This window comes from Myzus persicae, unplaced genomic scaffold, assembly GCF_001856785.1.
Source record: "Myzus persicae strain clone G006 unplaced genomic scaffold, MPER_G0061.0, whole genome shotgun sequence".
Lineage (NCBI taxonomy): Eukaryota > Metazoa > Arthropoda > Insecta > Hemiptera > Aphididae > Myzus > Myzus persicae.
This window is the reverse complement of record NW_019104156.1, coordinates 474,726-491,728: the sequence shown is the minus strand read 5'-3', so window position 1 is coordinate 491,728 and position 17,003 is coordinate 474,726. Positions and strand designations below refer to the sequence as shown.

Here is a 17,003-nt window from a genome sequence, read left to right as displayed (position 1 = left end):
TGGCGTTATCAGGCCCCACTTCGTTTTTCATATTTTTCAATAATTTCCAAATCGATGGATTTTTATGCCCAACCAAATGATTAAACCTATTATTCCAACCTTCACACACCGTTGTTGGTTCTACTACTATCCAGTAAGGTACTTTGGTGCACATTCCACGTCGGAGGAGGGTATTGAGGAGGAAGTCGACGAAACCGAATACTTAGTGGGAGAAAAGCTAAGCTATTTAACATAGCACAAAAATGGTTGAAATTTTCGTCTGTACGATATTTAGTGAAAATATTATTTATATTACGTTTATTTCGTAAATTACCCAGGTAATATACTAATATATTATATAAATTGAAACTTACTCATAATACCTATACCATGTAATACATTGTTGTATAATAATAATTACGTAGAATCATGTTTTTCGTATGATTTTATTAACGGGGACTTTTTTTCCGGGGACTTTTTTTCCGTTTACCATTTTATATTTATGTCCGAATAATTTATTGTCATAATATGATAACTAAAAACGTATAATAGTACGTGTATGTCACGGGCAATGTGGAATACCGGGCAATATGTACATTGCCCGGTCAATGTGGTCCTGCCCGGGCAATGTAAACCACACATTTTTTTTATAACCAACTAATATTATTTTTTGTTACTATTAATTTAATTTATATACCATAATATAATATATACCATAATATTACAAATATTTTGATGGAATAACAAAAAAAAATTAACAATTATCATCATTTCATTTTTATAATAAATTATAATTTTATTATTATATATATATTTGAACAAGATTTAGAAGCGTGGCACTTGAAATTACATAGTCTGTCTGCTTTTCTACACTTGATTTTTAAATAGGCAGTACGATAAGGAACAAAAATAAGTTTTTATAAAGTGTTTCAAAAAATTCATAGTTTATTGTATTATGATACATGAATAAAATTGATACTATAATATATAGGTAATAATAATAAAAAACAATATTAGTTGGTTAAAAAAAAATTCGTGGTTTACATTGCCCGGGCAGGACCACATTGACCGTAACAAAAATAAGTATTGTGCATAGTTATTGTACCTCAAATGGTACAAAAAATATCAGAAATATTAAATGTGGTCTCGAGGTATACTTAAAAATTCTAAAAAATCAGAAATTGTACGGGGGGGGGGAGGGGGATACTACTGAAGGTAAAAACTATGATGGCCACGTTGATCGATGAGCAGCAGATATCCCAAAGAGAAAATATAATACAATATACCAATTTGATCTTTGACACTTAATTAGGTATTTAATGTTGACTAACTAATACACATTCTAGGTGTGAAGCTGTTGAATATCAGAGACAAGATTGAAAGAAAATCGTCGTCCGTAAGTGTGAAATGTATATACGTAAGTACTGCAATGTATACATGAATATTAAATGCATAATATATGTATAAGGTCACAAGTGACATCCTTCGCCGCGTGACAAAAATTTCGCTTGTTTAAATATACTCGCTGAATAAACAATTAAGAACCACATAACTAAATTACAATAGCTATTTTATTATTATTCACTCGACCACTGAGAAATTTAAGTTTAAAATATAACCAAAAACTACTTACTGTGACTTAAGATTAAAAAAAATATCTATTTTCAAAATAACGGTTAAATAATTATTACTCAACGGATTTGAAAAAAAACATGCTACCTTAGTACATGTACATACAAAAATCGATTTAAGGTCTCTAACGTTTTTTTGTTATAATATCTTCGAGAAATAATATAAGTTATAACACGAAAATCAGTGAAAGCTTAGTTATTAATTCCAACTCACTCGTTCATCTCCAGGAAAAAAAAATGTTTTAAAAAAATAATGAAACACGATAACAATATTACATATACTTATAGAACACGGGGCGTGAACGTGTGCGTTTATCGAACTCCATAAACTTACACTTAAACACTTGTCATTAATCTGTCCTTGACCCGATACCGTGGAATAAGATTATGTTAGTAGGTTTATAGACATCGAGAAAAAGAAGTTCAAGGGCGGTTACTATTTTCACTACATTACATCTCCGTAATATATTATGTATAGTCGGGTAACACGTTACTGTATTATAGGGATGTATATCTACATGATGGCCTCTGCAGGTGGTCCGTCTACATAATAATAATATTTTATTAATTATTGATTTATTGTTATTAAAACTACTCCGCTCCATTCATTATTGTTGTTACTGTAATCCCTTTATCATTTAAATCATTTTTATCGGTTCAGTAACTAAAAATTATGTCTCAATGCCTAATTAGAAAACTGTTTGTATTTTAACAAGTTAAACTGTTATTATGACTAAAATAGTTAAAGAAATGTCTGTATAGAAGAAGCTAGTTATTTCGTGCTTTTGTAAAAGTTAAAATATTCTACGATGTAGTAATATATTGTTAAATGATTACACTTTGGAATAAAATACAATTAGAAATATGCATATTTTTGCTAAAAAATATATTGTTATTACTTATTGGTGAAATCTCTAATACAGTAAGTTAAATATCTTTATTATTATAAATTAAAAACAATTTAAATCTGTAATCACCTTAAAATAAAAATGAAAAATGTTATGTAAAGTGACATTTGATGTAGGAAAAAATATTTGTATTGTATAAAACTAAACAAAACTATTACTAAGGTCTATAACTATAATAAGCATATCATTGTTGGTACGAATATTAACAGTTCTCGTTTACTAGATGGATACACTGCGCGAATTTCTCTTAAGTCTCTTATTTAGATTACCACGGAAATGGTTTTAGGGATACTTACAAAGTAGTAGAACCTGGTGAAAATAAAATCTGTTATACAATTATAATTAGGCTTAGCACTTAAAAGTTTTTAGTACAACAAGTAGAAAGCTATTCATATAACAATGGTAAAGTGTATTTTTTTTCATGTTATAAAACATTTTGACCTATTCTGGTCCAATCCTTTATTTTATCTCAAACTTGGATTAATACAGTTAAATTATTTTATTATGTATCTATTATTAATGATAAAAATAATCAATTTTTAAATTTGAATAAAATAAAATACATACGTATACTATTGTCCGTTGATTTAATAGATATTATTATTATTATTATACATTTAATATATAATTATTATCATTAAGTGCCAACAGAATCATGAAAAACGTTAATTTTAATAATTTCATAATGCATAATATATAATAAATGTTATTGGTACACACCTGTGTATTATTTAGAACACAAACAGTACTCTATTTATGGTTTTTAATAAGAATATCTCTTTTTACCTAAAACCACTATGTAGGTATAGTATGAATTAATAATGTTCTTTTAATTGCTTTTTTATAATGCCTTCTGTATTATTGTTTATTCCACATGCATTACATTGCATTGTACTTATTTAATATAGTTCAACATATTATTATATTTAACAGAGCCAGACGGCGTAACGTGCAATACGTAGGTATCTACCTATACAGGGCATTTCGCCAGATTTTGTGGTAAATAAATCAGACTGAAAATTGTATTAACGCCGAGGTCACGATACAATGCTAAAATTTTCAGATGGTTTTCCTTTCAATGTCGTGCCAAAATATTTTGACATAGCTACGCTTCATCACAATGCTCGTTCTATATTATATTATGTACATGTACAACGACAAATAAAAAATATCAATAAAAATTATATTCTATACCTACCTCACTCAGGCAGATAATAATAAAGCGTGAGCAATCGTGTCCATTGATGTCAGATTCTCCACCAAAACACATACAGTACATTATTATGCACACAAAAATTACTATATTATTATCAGCACACCCGTGAAGTTCAGTTTGTTTATACTTTTTTTGACCAAATAATATTGTATTCTATTTCTATTTTGTTTTTCTGCCATTAATTATTAATTATTCAAAACTTTCGTAATTGTAGTAATGAAACCGCAGGTCTTGATAAGGTTCTATTTTGTTCAATTGTGTTTACGTCCGTTGGTTGATTATCACTGAATATTTTGATTTTCAACATCTTACCCTAGCACTTTTTTGTTTTCATAATAACATCATATAATTAAATTATAAGTTTTTTTAATTTTTTTTTCCCCGGAGAAATTACTAAAACCAGTGGTAGACAATTTAAAAATATCAGGTATTCGGTTTAGGTAGTTTCTATACAATTTCAATATGATTAGACCGACAATTAATTATTTTCTATCAATATTGTCACAACTCACAGCCGCGGATAATGATGATTTGTTACGGCCTCTCTCGGACGACAATATAACAAAATCATTATTATTAATATAACAACAATTAATGTGTTACATAAAAAAAAAACATAATAAGTTCGCAGCGTACCTATTATAGTACACTATTATTATTATATTATTATAACGTCGCTGGTGTTGTTTCGTCCGGGCACCCATCGTCGTAATAATATGCAACTCGCGCGGTTAATGACACGGAATAATAGCGATTCAGTTGTGCATTTGATCCGATACGGAACTGTTCAACTTTCATTTATGAATGGCCGTTGGTCGTGTGATGATAATATTACTATAATAATAATATAATGCTTTATAGGTACACCGTAACCATCAATGGAGCGAAATACATTATGATTCACCTCGTCGAGTCCCCGTGTACGGTTTTTACCGAACAGGACTTTACTATATAATATAATATTATTTATTATTATTATTATCGTGACGCAACGACAACCGGTTCGATAAGCAGTGTGAGTGTATGTGTGATAACATAGGCAGTGGCGTTCTAAGTCGAAATCTATATCCTACTTGATATAGGTAACTGCTGCTGCGGGTGATGCATCAAATCAGTATGCGACCACCGATTACATATTATACTGCTGATGTAGTTGCGTTACGAACGTTTGTTGTATTATTATATTACTATAATATTAGTATAATCATTGAGAATGTATTGTGCAATTATATATCTGTATACTTTTTATACTCAATGGTATAATTCATCCTTCCTGCACTCACTTTCACCGACATTACATCCGGTCCATTGACTTGACCGTTAGTTAATCGATTTTTAACACACACACACACTTTTACTAATGATTTGTACGAAAAAAAAAATTAAATAAATGAGTGAACAAATAATACAAAATTATAATGTGACCAAAATATTAAACGGAAAGAAAATGCGCACAAAAGAAATCTCCGGCGGCGATGCCTTTTTTTAATTCGTCGCTTCCGTGTAGGTACCTACTGCAGGTATTTTCTACGACCATAAAAATGCGTTTATGATGGAGTATACGCGTACATACGAGGCCATTGTTATAAATTATGCGAATAACCAATTATTTGTGTACAAAAAATGAATACGAAATTACCGCGGTAGACCCATACCTATGCAACAGCGTACGCAGCTACCATACGCGTTATGTAAATTTTTGATTTATCGCTGAAAAAAAAAACCTGGCACGTTATACTACACGTCAAAACAATATTACATTACGTTTTCCGAGAAACTCTCCAACGAAAGTACTATATTGCAGTATAGTGCTGTCCAACCCAACCAGTACTTTTCTCATATGATCGAAGCTCGTCAATTCCGACTACGATTTCAGCAGCTGACGAACAATTGTCATTATTAAACATACACACATAACACTTCGTAGGTATACATAGAGTCGAAGGTACAAATAGATTTTTTGAAGTCTAACTGAAGTATGTTATTAACGACATTCTTTCTAAATTCATCATGCTTATACTATCGACAGTACATCCGCTCTATATTATTAACCGTCTTCGCGTTTGTCTTATAACTGAAACATGTATCTTCACTTATAGACTATACCTTATATTCATTTAAACTATAATAATATTAAATTACTTATAAACACGAATGTATTCGTGGTATCGCGTTATGTACCTAAGCAACATTTTTTGAACACCTGGTACTTTCTTATATTTTTGTTTAAATAAATAATAGTATAGGCTCCAAAAACATAACTATAAAAGTCAATAATACCAGTGAAATTTCAATAAGTGGAATATCGCGTGTAAATATATCCTAAGTCCTAGTGCTTGAATTGAGAGAGCACTAGGAGCGAAGACCTTATTTTATAAAGAATATTTTAGCGTACTTGTTTTTATTACATTCTTATTAATAAGACATTTAAATATTCATGTATTCACATCGTTTTAAACTTTTGAATCCCTTTCAAATTCAAGCTTTTCAACTTTTTCCAACTCAAGCACCTGTATATATTATGAAGCATTATGCGATCGCCAAATCTATGAAATACTAAAGCTCGAAATTCAGGCACTATACTTATGAGTTATTAAGTAGGCAGTCATTTGGTTGTAGATAAAAGTTATACAAGTCACAACAGGTATAAATTAAAGAAGTTAAATTTATTAGTGGAACACACATTAGTATAATAATATAGAATATTATAAATTCATGTAAATTCGTTAATTTTATTTTAAGATCTTTCACAACACGTAAAATATCTTTGATGTAAAATGTAATATTTTTAATAGAACTACTGTAAAAAGTTTGATTGCTTAATGTACGTACATAAGCTAAAGAATTAGACTATACTTTAATATATAGACTCTATTATAGTATAGGTATTTAAAACTTTATTTATATTTGGGTCCAAATTAATAATACTGTAATTTTGTTACCCGCACTAAGTTCTGCATACTACTAAACTTTGTAAAACAACATCGTTTTATGACATAATATCACAGGTCTTCAAATATGAGTGCTTTGAAGTACTAGAGTACTTTTTTTCAAAATTTTAGTGATTCTAACATATACCTATAATATCTTTACTATTACTATGTAAACAAAAGCAATTACCTGTATAATAGAGACAGAAAAGAATACTTAATACTCGTAATTGTGTTATATTCTGTTGTTACTTATATACTCGATAATTGGTTTGAGGTCTTATCAATGGATATCCATAAAAATCAATTACAATATTATTAACCTTGTTTTAATAATTTTACTTGTTTATCGATGCCATTATAATATTTTAAGTTCTATGATTTAAACTTTAAACAGTACACAGATTAGGTAGATACTATGCAAGAAATCTAACTTTTTATACACTATTTTGAACATGTTTTTTTTTATTGTGACTCACGCTTAATTATCTAACCCAGTCTATTTTTATTCTGCTGTATATTGTTCTCCGGGTCTTACACTCTCAAGTGCGTCTCACTTTCTTATTATCACTATCGTACTATAAAACAAAAATGAAACGATGGTGATGTCATCAAACATTAGTATGTGCAACTGTACGAGAGCAATACTAATTATTGCATACCAACGGAGTTACGATTAACGACGTACAACCCGATTGCACACTTATTTTATGTCCACTTGCAAATATTCATCAATTCTTTTCACAGAAGTAACGAATATATAACCTATATAAGTGCGATAAGACAAAAAAAGACTTTAGTTCATAACTAATTTAACCACCACAGTTTGTGCATTGCAATAATAATATATTTTATTCAAATGGATCAATAGTTGAAGCACTATATTTCTCGCAATTATAATGTCCTATTTAATGTATACATTTTAAACCATGGAAAAAAATAAAACGATTATAAGTATGTTTACAAAATGCACAGCTTTAAACTACAAAAATCGATTTTATAATAATAATATTTTAATAAATCCCTACTTTAATGATATCATTATATTGTACACTATCCACAAACTGTGTGAAAATAAATCATTGACCACTTTATATTCCAAAATGTACTTAGAGTGTACAAACATGGACAACTCTGAATTAATAATACTGTTTACTCCAGACAAAAGTAATTCTATAAAATGTCTAAAAAACATTATTCGTGTCTAGACTATTTACTCATTATCCGTCTTCGTCCGTTTCGTATTTTAGAAGTGCTTCTCGTTTTTTTTCTATACGACCTAATACTGAGAAGTATTTAATATTAATGTAAAAATATACTTAGGTGGCTACTGTATAGGTTACAGTGACATTTGTACCTGTAGTTGGTGGGTACGTGATATCACGACATCTGTTCCGCATTCAGCTATGTCCTAATTTTTTTCCAATATATTTTGTAACAAACAAGTCAATGTACCTATTGATAGTTTAGTGTTATAATTTTGACATTGATAATAATTGTTTAATAATACTCATATTTACAGGACAAGGCATCCGAACAAAGTAACGACGAGATTGAAATAAAATAATTTTTGGAGACTCACGATTTTCAATAAGCTTTTAGAGTAGATACACTTCCTATAAAATATAATAATAATGAACCAAGTGCAACTATCGAATGTCGGGCAACTATATAATTTAATATCAGATATGTTTTTTGATTTAGCAATATAATTTCTAACGAGCCAAACATATATTATTTATTCGAAATAAGAAACGTGTGGCAGATAGTTGTGATATTTTAACTGAGTGCAAATTGTGATATGTGTGTACTGCACAACAACACTCCTTTGGAATATCCGGACATACATCACGCACATATATACATACATATATTTACGTTCACACGCGTATGAATGTGGGACAAGTGGTAATTTCGATCGTCGTTAATGCCGTTGTAAAAGACCAATCCCATTGTCTCTTTGTTGACGACTTTATGATTTCGCGACAGTCAAATATGTGCGACCCGACCTCTAATTATTATATTTCAATATTATAATTATGTCGCATGTTCGAAGATTTCGTATGACGAAGGCCAGAAACACCTCCTCGAAATCCTATATCCTTAATAAACGCTGCACGTGTGCCTACAATAATAATAATAATAATAATAATAAAAACGCTGTGGATGATAATTTCCCCGTACGCCCACGTGCATAACTGGATCCGGTAGTACAGTTAAAAAAAACTGGTCGAAAAACTCGAAAGTCGGAACGAAATTCGAAAAAAAATCTCAAGACGCTGCCGCCACAGTCCTGCAGCAGTCGAGAAACGCACGAATCCCATTATCCGGTCATTATTTTTTATACTCACTATTATTATTATTATTATTATTATTACAAGTTATAACATAACGTATAATACATTATTCTCGCGAGCGTATTTTATGTATACGTTGTATATATATATATATATGTACTGCAGCCGAAACGCATCGCATCGCATCGCCGAGGTACAACAAGGTCAAGGTTGTCCGTAAATATCACGTAATCTCGGTGGACAGCCGCGATGTGTAGTTCGGGTTTTATAATATTATGAATGCAGGATGATAATGTTACACGCGTTCGGGGGGACCGATTCCATCGCGGAGAAAACTGTACGGTGGCGTTTCAAGGATCACTCGCGTGCTTTTCTCCGTCCTCCGCGAGTTTCTCTAGCGGGACGTCCACACTATTATTTACCTAGTCCAACCAGATATATTTTCATACGGCACAGTATAGTATAAATATTGCCATCGATGATTTCGTACCATAGAACTCGTGTCATCACTAGTCTCAATTATGATAATATATATTCTACCTGTCCACGGCGATAGAGTCTCATGATGTATGCACGCAAATGCGCACCGAATACTCGGTTTGATCGGGTACAGAGAAAACTGTACGGTGGCGTTTCAAGGATCACTCGCGTGCTTTTCTCCATCCTCCAAGATTTTCTCTGGCGGGACTTCTATACTATTTAGGTCTTAACCCCTAGTGCCCTATTAAATCATATTTTATATAAAGCATACGTAATTTTAATATTCCCATCGATAATTCCGTACTATCGTGTCGTCATTCATATGATTTATAATATATTATTATGTTTTGTCATCGTTATGGACACACCGTCCATCCACGACGATTGAAGACGAGAGTGATAATGTTTGAGTATAAACGAGTGCCAAATAATCGATTCGAACGAGCCAGGAGAAGACTGTAAGGGGATAACTCGCTTGCTTTTCTCCGTCCTCCGTAATTTTCCCGTCACGTTTTCAGATTCCAGTAATATTTAGGTCCTAACTCCTGTAGTGTCCCATTATATTATATTTTATACAGCGAGGAAGTAATTTTAATACTCCCATCGATAATGTCGCACTTTCGTGTTGTCACTCATATAATTTTTAATATTATATTTTATTAGTGTTGCCGACACCGACCGTACACGCGATATTAGATTATATGATTATTCTAGTTACAAAAAATATACATAGGTACCTAGTACAACATATTAATGTAGAGAAATATTACCAGACGTGTGTCTACGCTAAGGCAAAACCTCGTATCATAGATCAACAGAAGGTACGTATCTCTAAAAACAAAAGAGAAAAAAGCAAAATAATAATAATGATAGAAAAACCAAAACGGTTCTTATAAATGTGTCTCGTGATGCATTATTACAAACGCGGATACCCATACATCGATTCGATCGAGCCCGGAGAAACATGTACAGTGGCGTTTCAAGGATTACTAGTGTGCTTTTCTCTATCCTCTACGCGAGTTTCACTGGCGGATGTCCGTAATGATATTATATGCCTGGGTCCTACTATATATATTTTATACAGCGCATACGTAATTTTGATACTCCCATCGCTATGATGTCGTACGATGGCGTCGTCACTCGTCTGATTTATGATATTATATTTTTCGAATGTTGTCCACACCGTCCGTCCACGACGATTAAAAACGAAATATATTGTCTCATTATAATAGTATATGAGTACAAATGCTGTAGACCTATATACCTCCTATAAAAGTCGCCTATAAGTGGCTTTATTACAATGTATTATGCGTATACGTACAAAATGTCTCGGGTTTTCGTCACATATACATTAAAATCATATATATTCATATACACATATCGCTTTTAATCACATGTACGTTCCACATACAATGTGGTCTACGTATTGTAATACAATTATATTAGTACCTACATACGAGTACGTACATACGAATGTGTAAGTTGTTTTAAATTCAGATCCGACGCACACGCGCATAAGCCCACGTGTGTGTGTTACAATGTAATATCGCTTGCCCGGATTCCCCCTGACCGTGTTATATAAATCTCTTCACAATTCCAGTCATGATTCATAGATATTGAACGAGGCGTTTTAAATTTTTTTTCCGACCATCATATACCTCAGCCTATATATATTATAAATGTATATTTATATATATATATATATATATATATATATATATTATACACACATATTCAATTCTCAAGACTTTCCCTACTCGATATAATAATGTAATTGTTTTGTTTAGACGACTGTATAAGAAATATATATATATGTTGACACACTCTGAGTTTATTCTAATAATTTTTGATGGATAATGCGTCAGACGTGTATTGATGAATAAGCCGATGATGAATTTGATTGTAAAGAGGCTAGAGGCCAAGAAGATCAAAGACGATATTCTTTACGAGGTTGATTTCCATGACACCTTCCTGACATATGCCAATTTGGCTTTCAATTGAGATAGATACATAATCAATTTTAGGTATTGCATTCGTACTGCTTTCGAATGTACGTTTAGTTAAAATATTTTTTAAGTTCTTCAGATTTTTATAAGAAGCACAATATTATATTTATTGTGTATTTGTGCAATGATTTTGTCAAATATGCTGCTCACCCTATAAGCGGTACTTAAATGTGGTCAAGCTAAGTTCTTAGTTATTTAAATATAAAATATAATAAAAGATTAAAACAAGTAGACAGTTAGACCTAAAACATTACGTTATGTTGTAAACAATTATTTATATCAGCTAAAATAGAATACACAACTATACTTATCCGCGTTAATTTTAACGAAAAAACAAGATAACATTACTATATATTTACGTACCTAATAAAAAAATGAATTTCAAAATTTTACTTGGATTCTTGAACTTGGTGTGATTATATAACTAATATATAAACATTTTATAAAAAGTAGTTACACATAAATTGTGTACATAATACTATACATATCATTATAGTCGTGTTCTCATTTTATTTGAATTATTATAGAGCTTAAATGTAATCCTACCTTGAAAGTATAAAAATAATTTAAAATTTACAGTGTACTTTCTTTCACTAAGATTTTAAGATTCTAATAGATTCTAATTTAAGCTACATACCGTGTAGAATGTTACATTAAAATACACTATATTTTGTAATTTTACAGAGTATGAAATGTTTTTTTTTACTTAAATTATACTGATATACACTATTAATATCAAAATATTTTTTAAAAAATTCTTACCGAATCAAATTTAAAAAAATTTAATTATATTAACAACAAAATAATATTTTACAATGTCATTGTACATAATGGCTTTCTTCATTAAATATTTTCGTTATGTCGCATTAGATAAAATATTTTAAATCAACTTTCTAACATTTTTTTCTATTAAGTAAACACTTGACTAAAAGCGCACACCTTAAATCCATTACTTATAGTACAGTAAAAAAAAAAAAAAACAATTAAAAAAACTAATTAACTTGGAGAAGACCAAAGCTCTTGTCGCGCACATGTCTCAAACGATTGAATACCTATATAAATATTATGTATGGCTTTGATATTACGTATTTTTCGTGACGAACGTCGCCAAAGACGATAATATTACATCACCATTGCCGGCACGTGCGTGTACAAGAGCGTTCGCAGTGGTTGACCCGGAGATTAGGGAAAAAGTAGTTTCCCAAAACGCAGTCACCGAGCGTGTATAGTCGTTCACCTCCAAAAACTTAGAAAAAAAAGACGTTACGATGTATGAGAGTAAAAAAGAATTCCAAAAATTTTCTTTATCGCCAAGCATACCATGTGGAGAGGGGGAGAGGGGCAAGCCGACCACCCGGGCGGACGTAGGTGCAGGGTATACGACGATACGAACCGCGGTCGCGTACTCGCTTTCTACCGGGGCCAGGTCCTCCACCTCTGCCCCTACCTTGTCGACAGCGTCTCGGCTCGCGTTCGCCGTCAAAATAATAATAATAATATCGTCGCCAGCGCGGTGGTGGTCGACTAGCGAACGCGCGCGAGCTCTGACTCGAGCGTCTGGTGGGGCGGACCCGGGCCGAAAACAGCTGCGGGGCGATATATAGGGACGGCCGTCCGCATTTCGCCCCATTATCGCACCGACTGTTCGTCCGTCCGCATTCAAGTCACCGAAATCTGAGAACGAAATAATACGTTTACCGCATACATCGTAACTCATACCGCCGCTACCGTTTCGTATCTTGCGCAGTAACCAACGATACTAATATTTTATAAAATGCGTTTCGCGAGTTGCGCCGTGTTGGCCTTGTTGCCATTCTGCTTGAACGCCGCCGTCGTCGTGCCCGGCGATAGCAACTACCTACAACAAGAGGACACGCATGTGGAATCAACTGGAAACGGAAACTGGGCGATGGTCGCCAGGATGGCCGACGAGTGTGCCAAGGATGCCGATACAGCAGCCTGCGTGGCGGTCAAAGCAGCAGCTGCCCTCGAAAGAGCAGCCCGAGCCACCGGTCCCGTGCAAGTTTTGCCTGGTCTTACCGTAATGAAGAACGCCGATGAAGGGTCGTCGTCGCAGAGGGATTCTCGCGCCCTGCCTACCGAGGACGAGCTCCGCGGTCAGTTGCAACAACAGCCGTCAAAGGTCACCGACATGGTCGTCAACTCAGCCATCAGATTCCTCCAGTCCAGGACCCTGCAACTCAAGTTCCCGCAAACTAACCCCGAAGAGCTGTCCCGTGCTATCGAAGAAGGCAAGTACCAATATGGTGTATTATATTATTACTTATCGTCGCAGTATAGTAAATTACGTTATCGCTGTTGTTTTGTTTTCGTTTTCGCGTGGCGTTAAAGTCTTCTTTGTTTTAATATTTGTCTTGTTCATCACAGGCCGTGGAAAACTCAAGAAGAAGATGATGCCCATCCTGGGATTCCTGGCCGTCAAACTCGTCGCTGTATTGCCAATCCTTTTGGGAATCATCGGATTCTTCGCACTCAAGGCTTTGGTATTCGGCAAGTTGGCCCTTCTCATCGCCGGAGTGATGGCGTTCCAGAAGTATGCTGGTACCTCCGGTGGTTTCGGCAAGATCGCAGACACATGGAGTGCCGGTAATGTTCAGGCTGCCCCGTGGGCAGCGTCCGCAGCCCCCAGCACCAACGGTGGTTACTACAGACGTAGCATGCAAGAGGCTCAACAGATGGCGTACAACGGTCAAGTTCAACCGTCCGCACAGACCGTCGCGTAATACTACCATATTTCATTTTAACGACACTGCAAATCGCAGTTTCCAAAAAAAAAAATTTTTCTCTCTCTCTCAATAGGACCGATGAGTTTTAATATTATTTATAACGACTATATACGCATAACCGTGTAATCCTTTTTATTATTATTATTATTTTTTTTTTTTTTACTATTTTTGTAGTCCCAATAGTATTTATTAGATTCAAATCGGACGGTGTGACATCTGCATGTTATAATTATAATATTATTATGCGAACGTCTCCATCGCCGGGAGTCCACATACACAGTATGCAGGCTCACGACGTAGATGCGCACGCAACACTCGGTATTAGATTATTGTTGCTCTCCGATAGCCGAGTAACTTTTTGCCATATTAGTCTTTAGATTTCTCGAAAAAAGACTTATATCTTTAACCCAATATTATTACCACGAAAAAGGCATCTGACGAAAAGTTACCGGCTCGTGTTTAGCCATTGTGGCTGATTTTTTTCAAACACAAAAATAATTAGATTATTACCTGTAAACTCTAAGAGTTAATATATAATAATATGATAAATTATTTTTTTTTTAAGTTTGAATAAGTCATCGATTTATTAACATAATACTATTATAATAATATATAGAATTACGTTACATGCCAAAATTTAAACAAAAATGTGTCATTGTAAATATAAAATACACGCATTTGATGATAATAATAATATAATAATATATAAAATCAATTACTATGAGTTCAAAAATGTGTGTTTATAGTCCTTTGTTTTTCCGACGTATGCAGATGTGTACACCTACCTACGGTTATATTTGTTTTGTTGTTCCAAAAAAAAATATGTATATAATATAATAATAATAAGACAATGGACCGAAGTGAGCGGTTGCAGGTTGGTCACACATAAAAGCAGCACACACGTTTTGTATGTCATACGAGGTATGAATTTATTGTTTGATTTTGATAATTGACTTTGTATATACGAAATATCTTAGAAGAGAAACGCGTTACTCGGTACGTTTCAATAGGAAGTCATGAAATTATTTTTATGGCTTCGGGTATATATAAATATGTGTACCTATACAGCCTGCAAACGTTATCCGTCTCTGGTGCAATGAATTCGACTTAATACACATATCCTATAATGTCAAGTAAATAGAGTAACGCGCTTTGCAGCCATTTCTCACGTCGTGTCAAACAATTAGCATATAAGGTTAATGGTTTGACGATATACCTTATTGTTTCATGGGTAGATATTATAATATGATTTACAGCTGAGATGTGAGCGACTTTATTATTATGTTCCAACTAGCTCGTTCGCTTTGAACGACGGTAAGTTCTATCAAATATTATGTTTTCACGTGGTTATAACCGCGCGATCGTGAATCAGACGAACAACTCAGCTGTGTAAGTATAATAAAAAACGTTATTAAATAATAGTAATAATAATGTATTACTATATAGGGTTTTGGTTATAGTTGTTACACATATGCCGTAAAATATGTATGTTGAAAATGTTTGAAAAATGGCACATAATGAACGAGCAAGTATTATTTATTTTCATTTTTTGAGTGTAATATTCACAATAAATTATATAAGTACATATTATTTTTAGTGTTAAGTATGTTGATAGGTGTGACGGCAGTTAAATAGGTTCTACAATATTTACCATAGATATATTGCTCATCAAATTCCTATTCCTACTATTGTTGAATTGCAGAGAAGTAAAAAAAAATTGTCCGATTAGACTATAATGATATATATAAAAACTATCCTAACTATCTAAAAAGTAAAAAGGTTCCAAAAAGAAATCGAGCGTTGTTAGTGAAAAAAATATATCCACCTGCAATGGTTGAGTTTAATTAAATTGAATATTATATATGATTATGTATATTATTATCTTTTATTGGTATTTAATGAAAAAAAAATATTTTTTTATGTATTTTTCCTCCACCCTCTTATCCTGAACCGGTAGTCATTCATCGTATCTTCGTGCAAGGGTTTCAACTACATAAATTATTTCTTAGACCTAACTCGGCACAGCGTCTAGTACAAATCTAAAGTCTCAGCAGTTATAGCTTGTGGATTTCGAAAATTTTTTTTCAATTTTTTTAAAAATCTGTTTATTTACTCATTAGAGGACTACAGTTATGCGTTTATCCATCGCTATTTTAACATTGATTATAATATTATTGTATATACTATATTGAATAACGGTACTTTATAAATTATTTGTTTACAATAAATACGCTAATGATACCTTCAATAGTAAATAAATGATAAGAATATTGACGGACATAAAATTCACTTTCTCGTAGATCTTAAAACGAAAAACTATTTATAATGACTAATAATATTTGACCAACTGTATATTGACTTCCGTTACCGTTTCGTTGTTAAATACTTACTACAAAATTCACTCGTGCTAAAGTATACATTTTACTGGACAGATATAATTGTACAAATAATTACTAATATATTTTCTCTGAAATTTCAACAGATCATATCCTGCTTACATAATAATATATACCTAATCAATATCTAGTAGAAAATGTGTCGACTAATTCAATTCCGTTAAATTTGCTTTGAAAATGTATTATCGTGCGTGACTTTTTCAATAAACTACGTCTATCGGTACACTACACTACATAAGAGGTTCACTGCAATAGGTATATAATTATTAACAAATTATTGTACGTTGAAAAAATTATGGGTGGAAAAATTACCTCTATAAAATGTATTATCTATATTGTATTTAAAGACGCTTTCTATGGAACGCGATCAAATATTATTACGATTTCCTTAGAATAATTAACACATTTTCATA

The 17,003-nt window shown here is 32.5% G+C and overlaps 1 protein-coding gene across 1 annotated transcript; it reads left to right on the top strand.

The window, feature by feature from the left end:
• Positions 1 to 13,057: 13,057 nt before the first annotated feature.
• Positions 13,058 to 14,623, top strand: LOC111039438. The gene is made up of 2 exons (XM_022322961.1): positions 13,058 to 13,699; positions 13,836 to 14,623. The coding sequence occupies exons 1-2, from the start codon at positions 13,222 to 13,224 to the stop codon at positions 14,189 to 14,191; spliced, it is 834 nt and encodes a 277-aa protein (XP_022178653.1). The 5' UTR covers positions 13,058 to 13,221; the 3' UTR covers positions 14,192 to 14,623.
• The last annotated feature ends 2,380 nt before the right edge of the window (positions 14,624 to 17,003 follow it).

Coding starts and splice junctions, on each gene's coding strand:
- LOC111039438 (XM_022322961.1), top strand. CDS start 13,222: ATGCGTTTCGCGAGTTGCGCCGTGTTGGCCTTGTTGCCATTCTGCTTG. Junction 13,700..13,835: donor GTCCCGTGCTATCGAAGAAG/GCAAGTACCAAT, acceptor TGTTCATCACAG/GCCGTGGAAAACTCAAGAAG.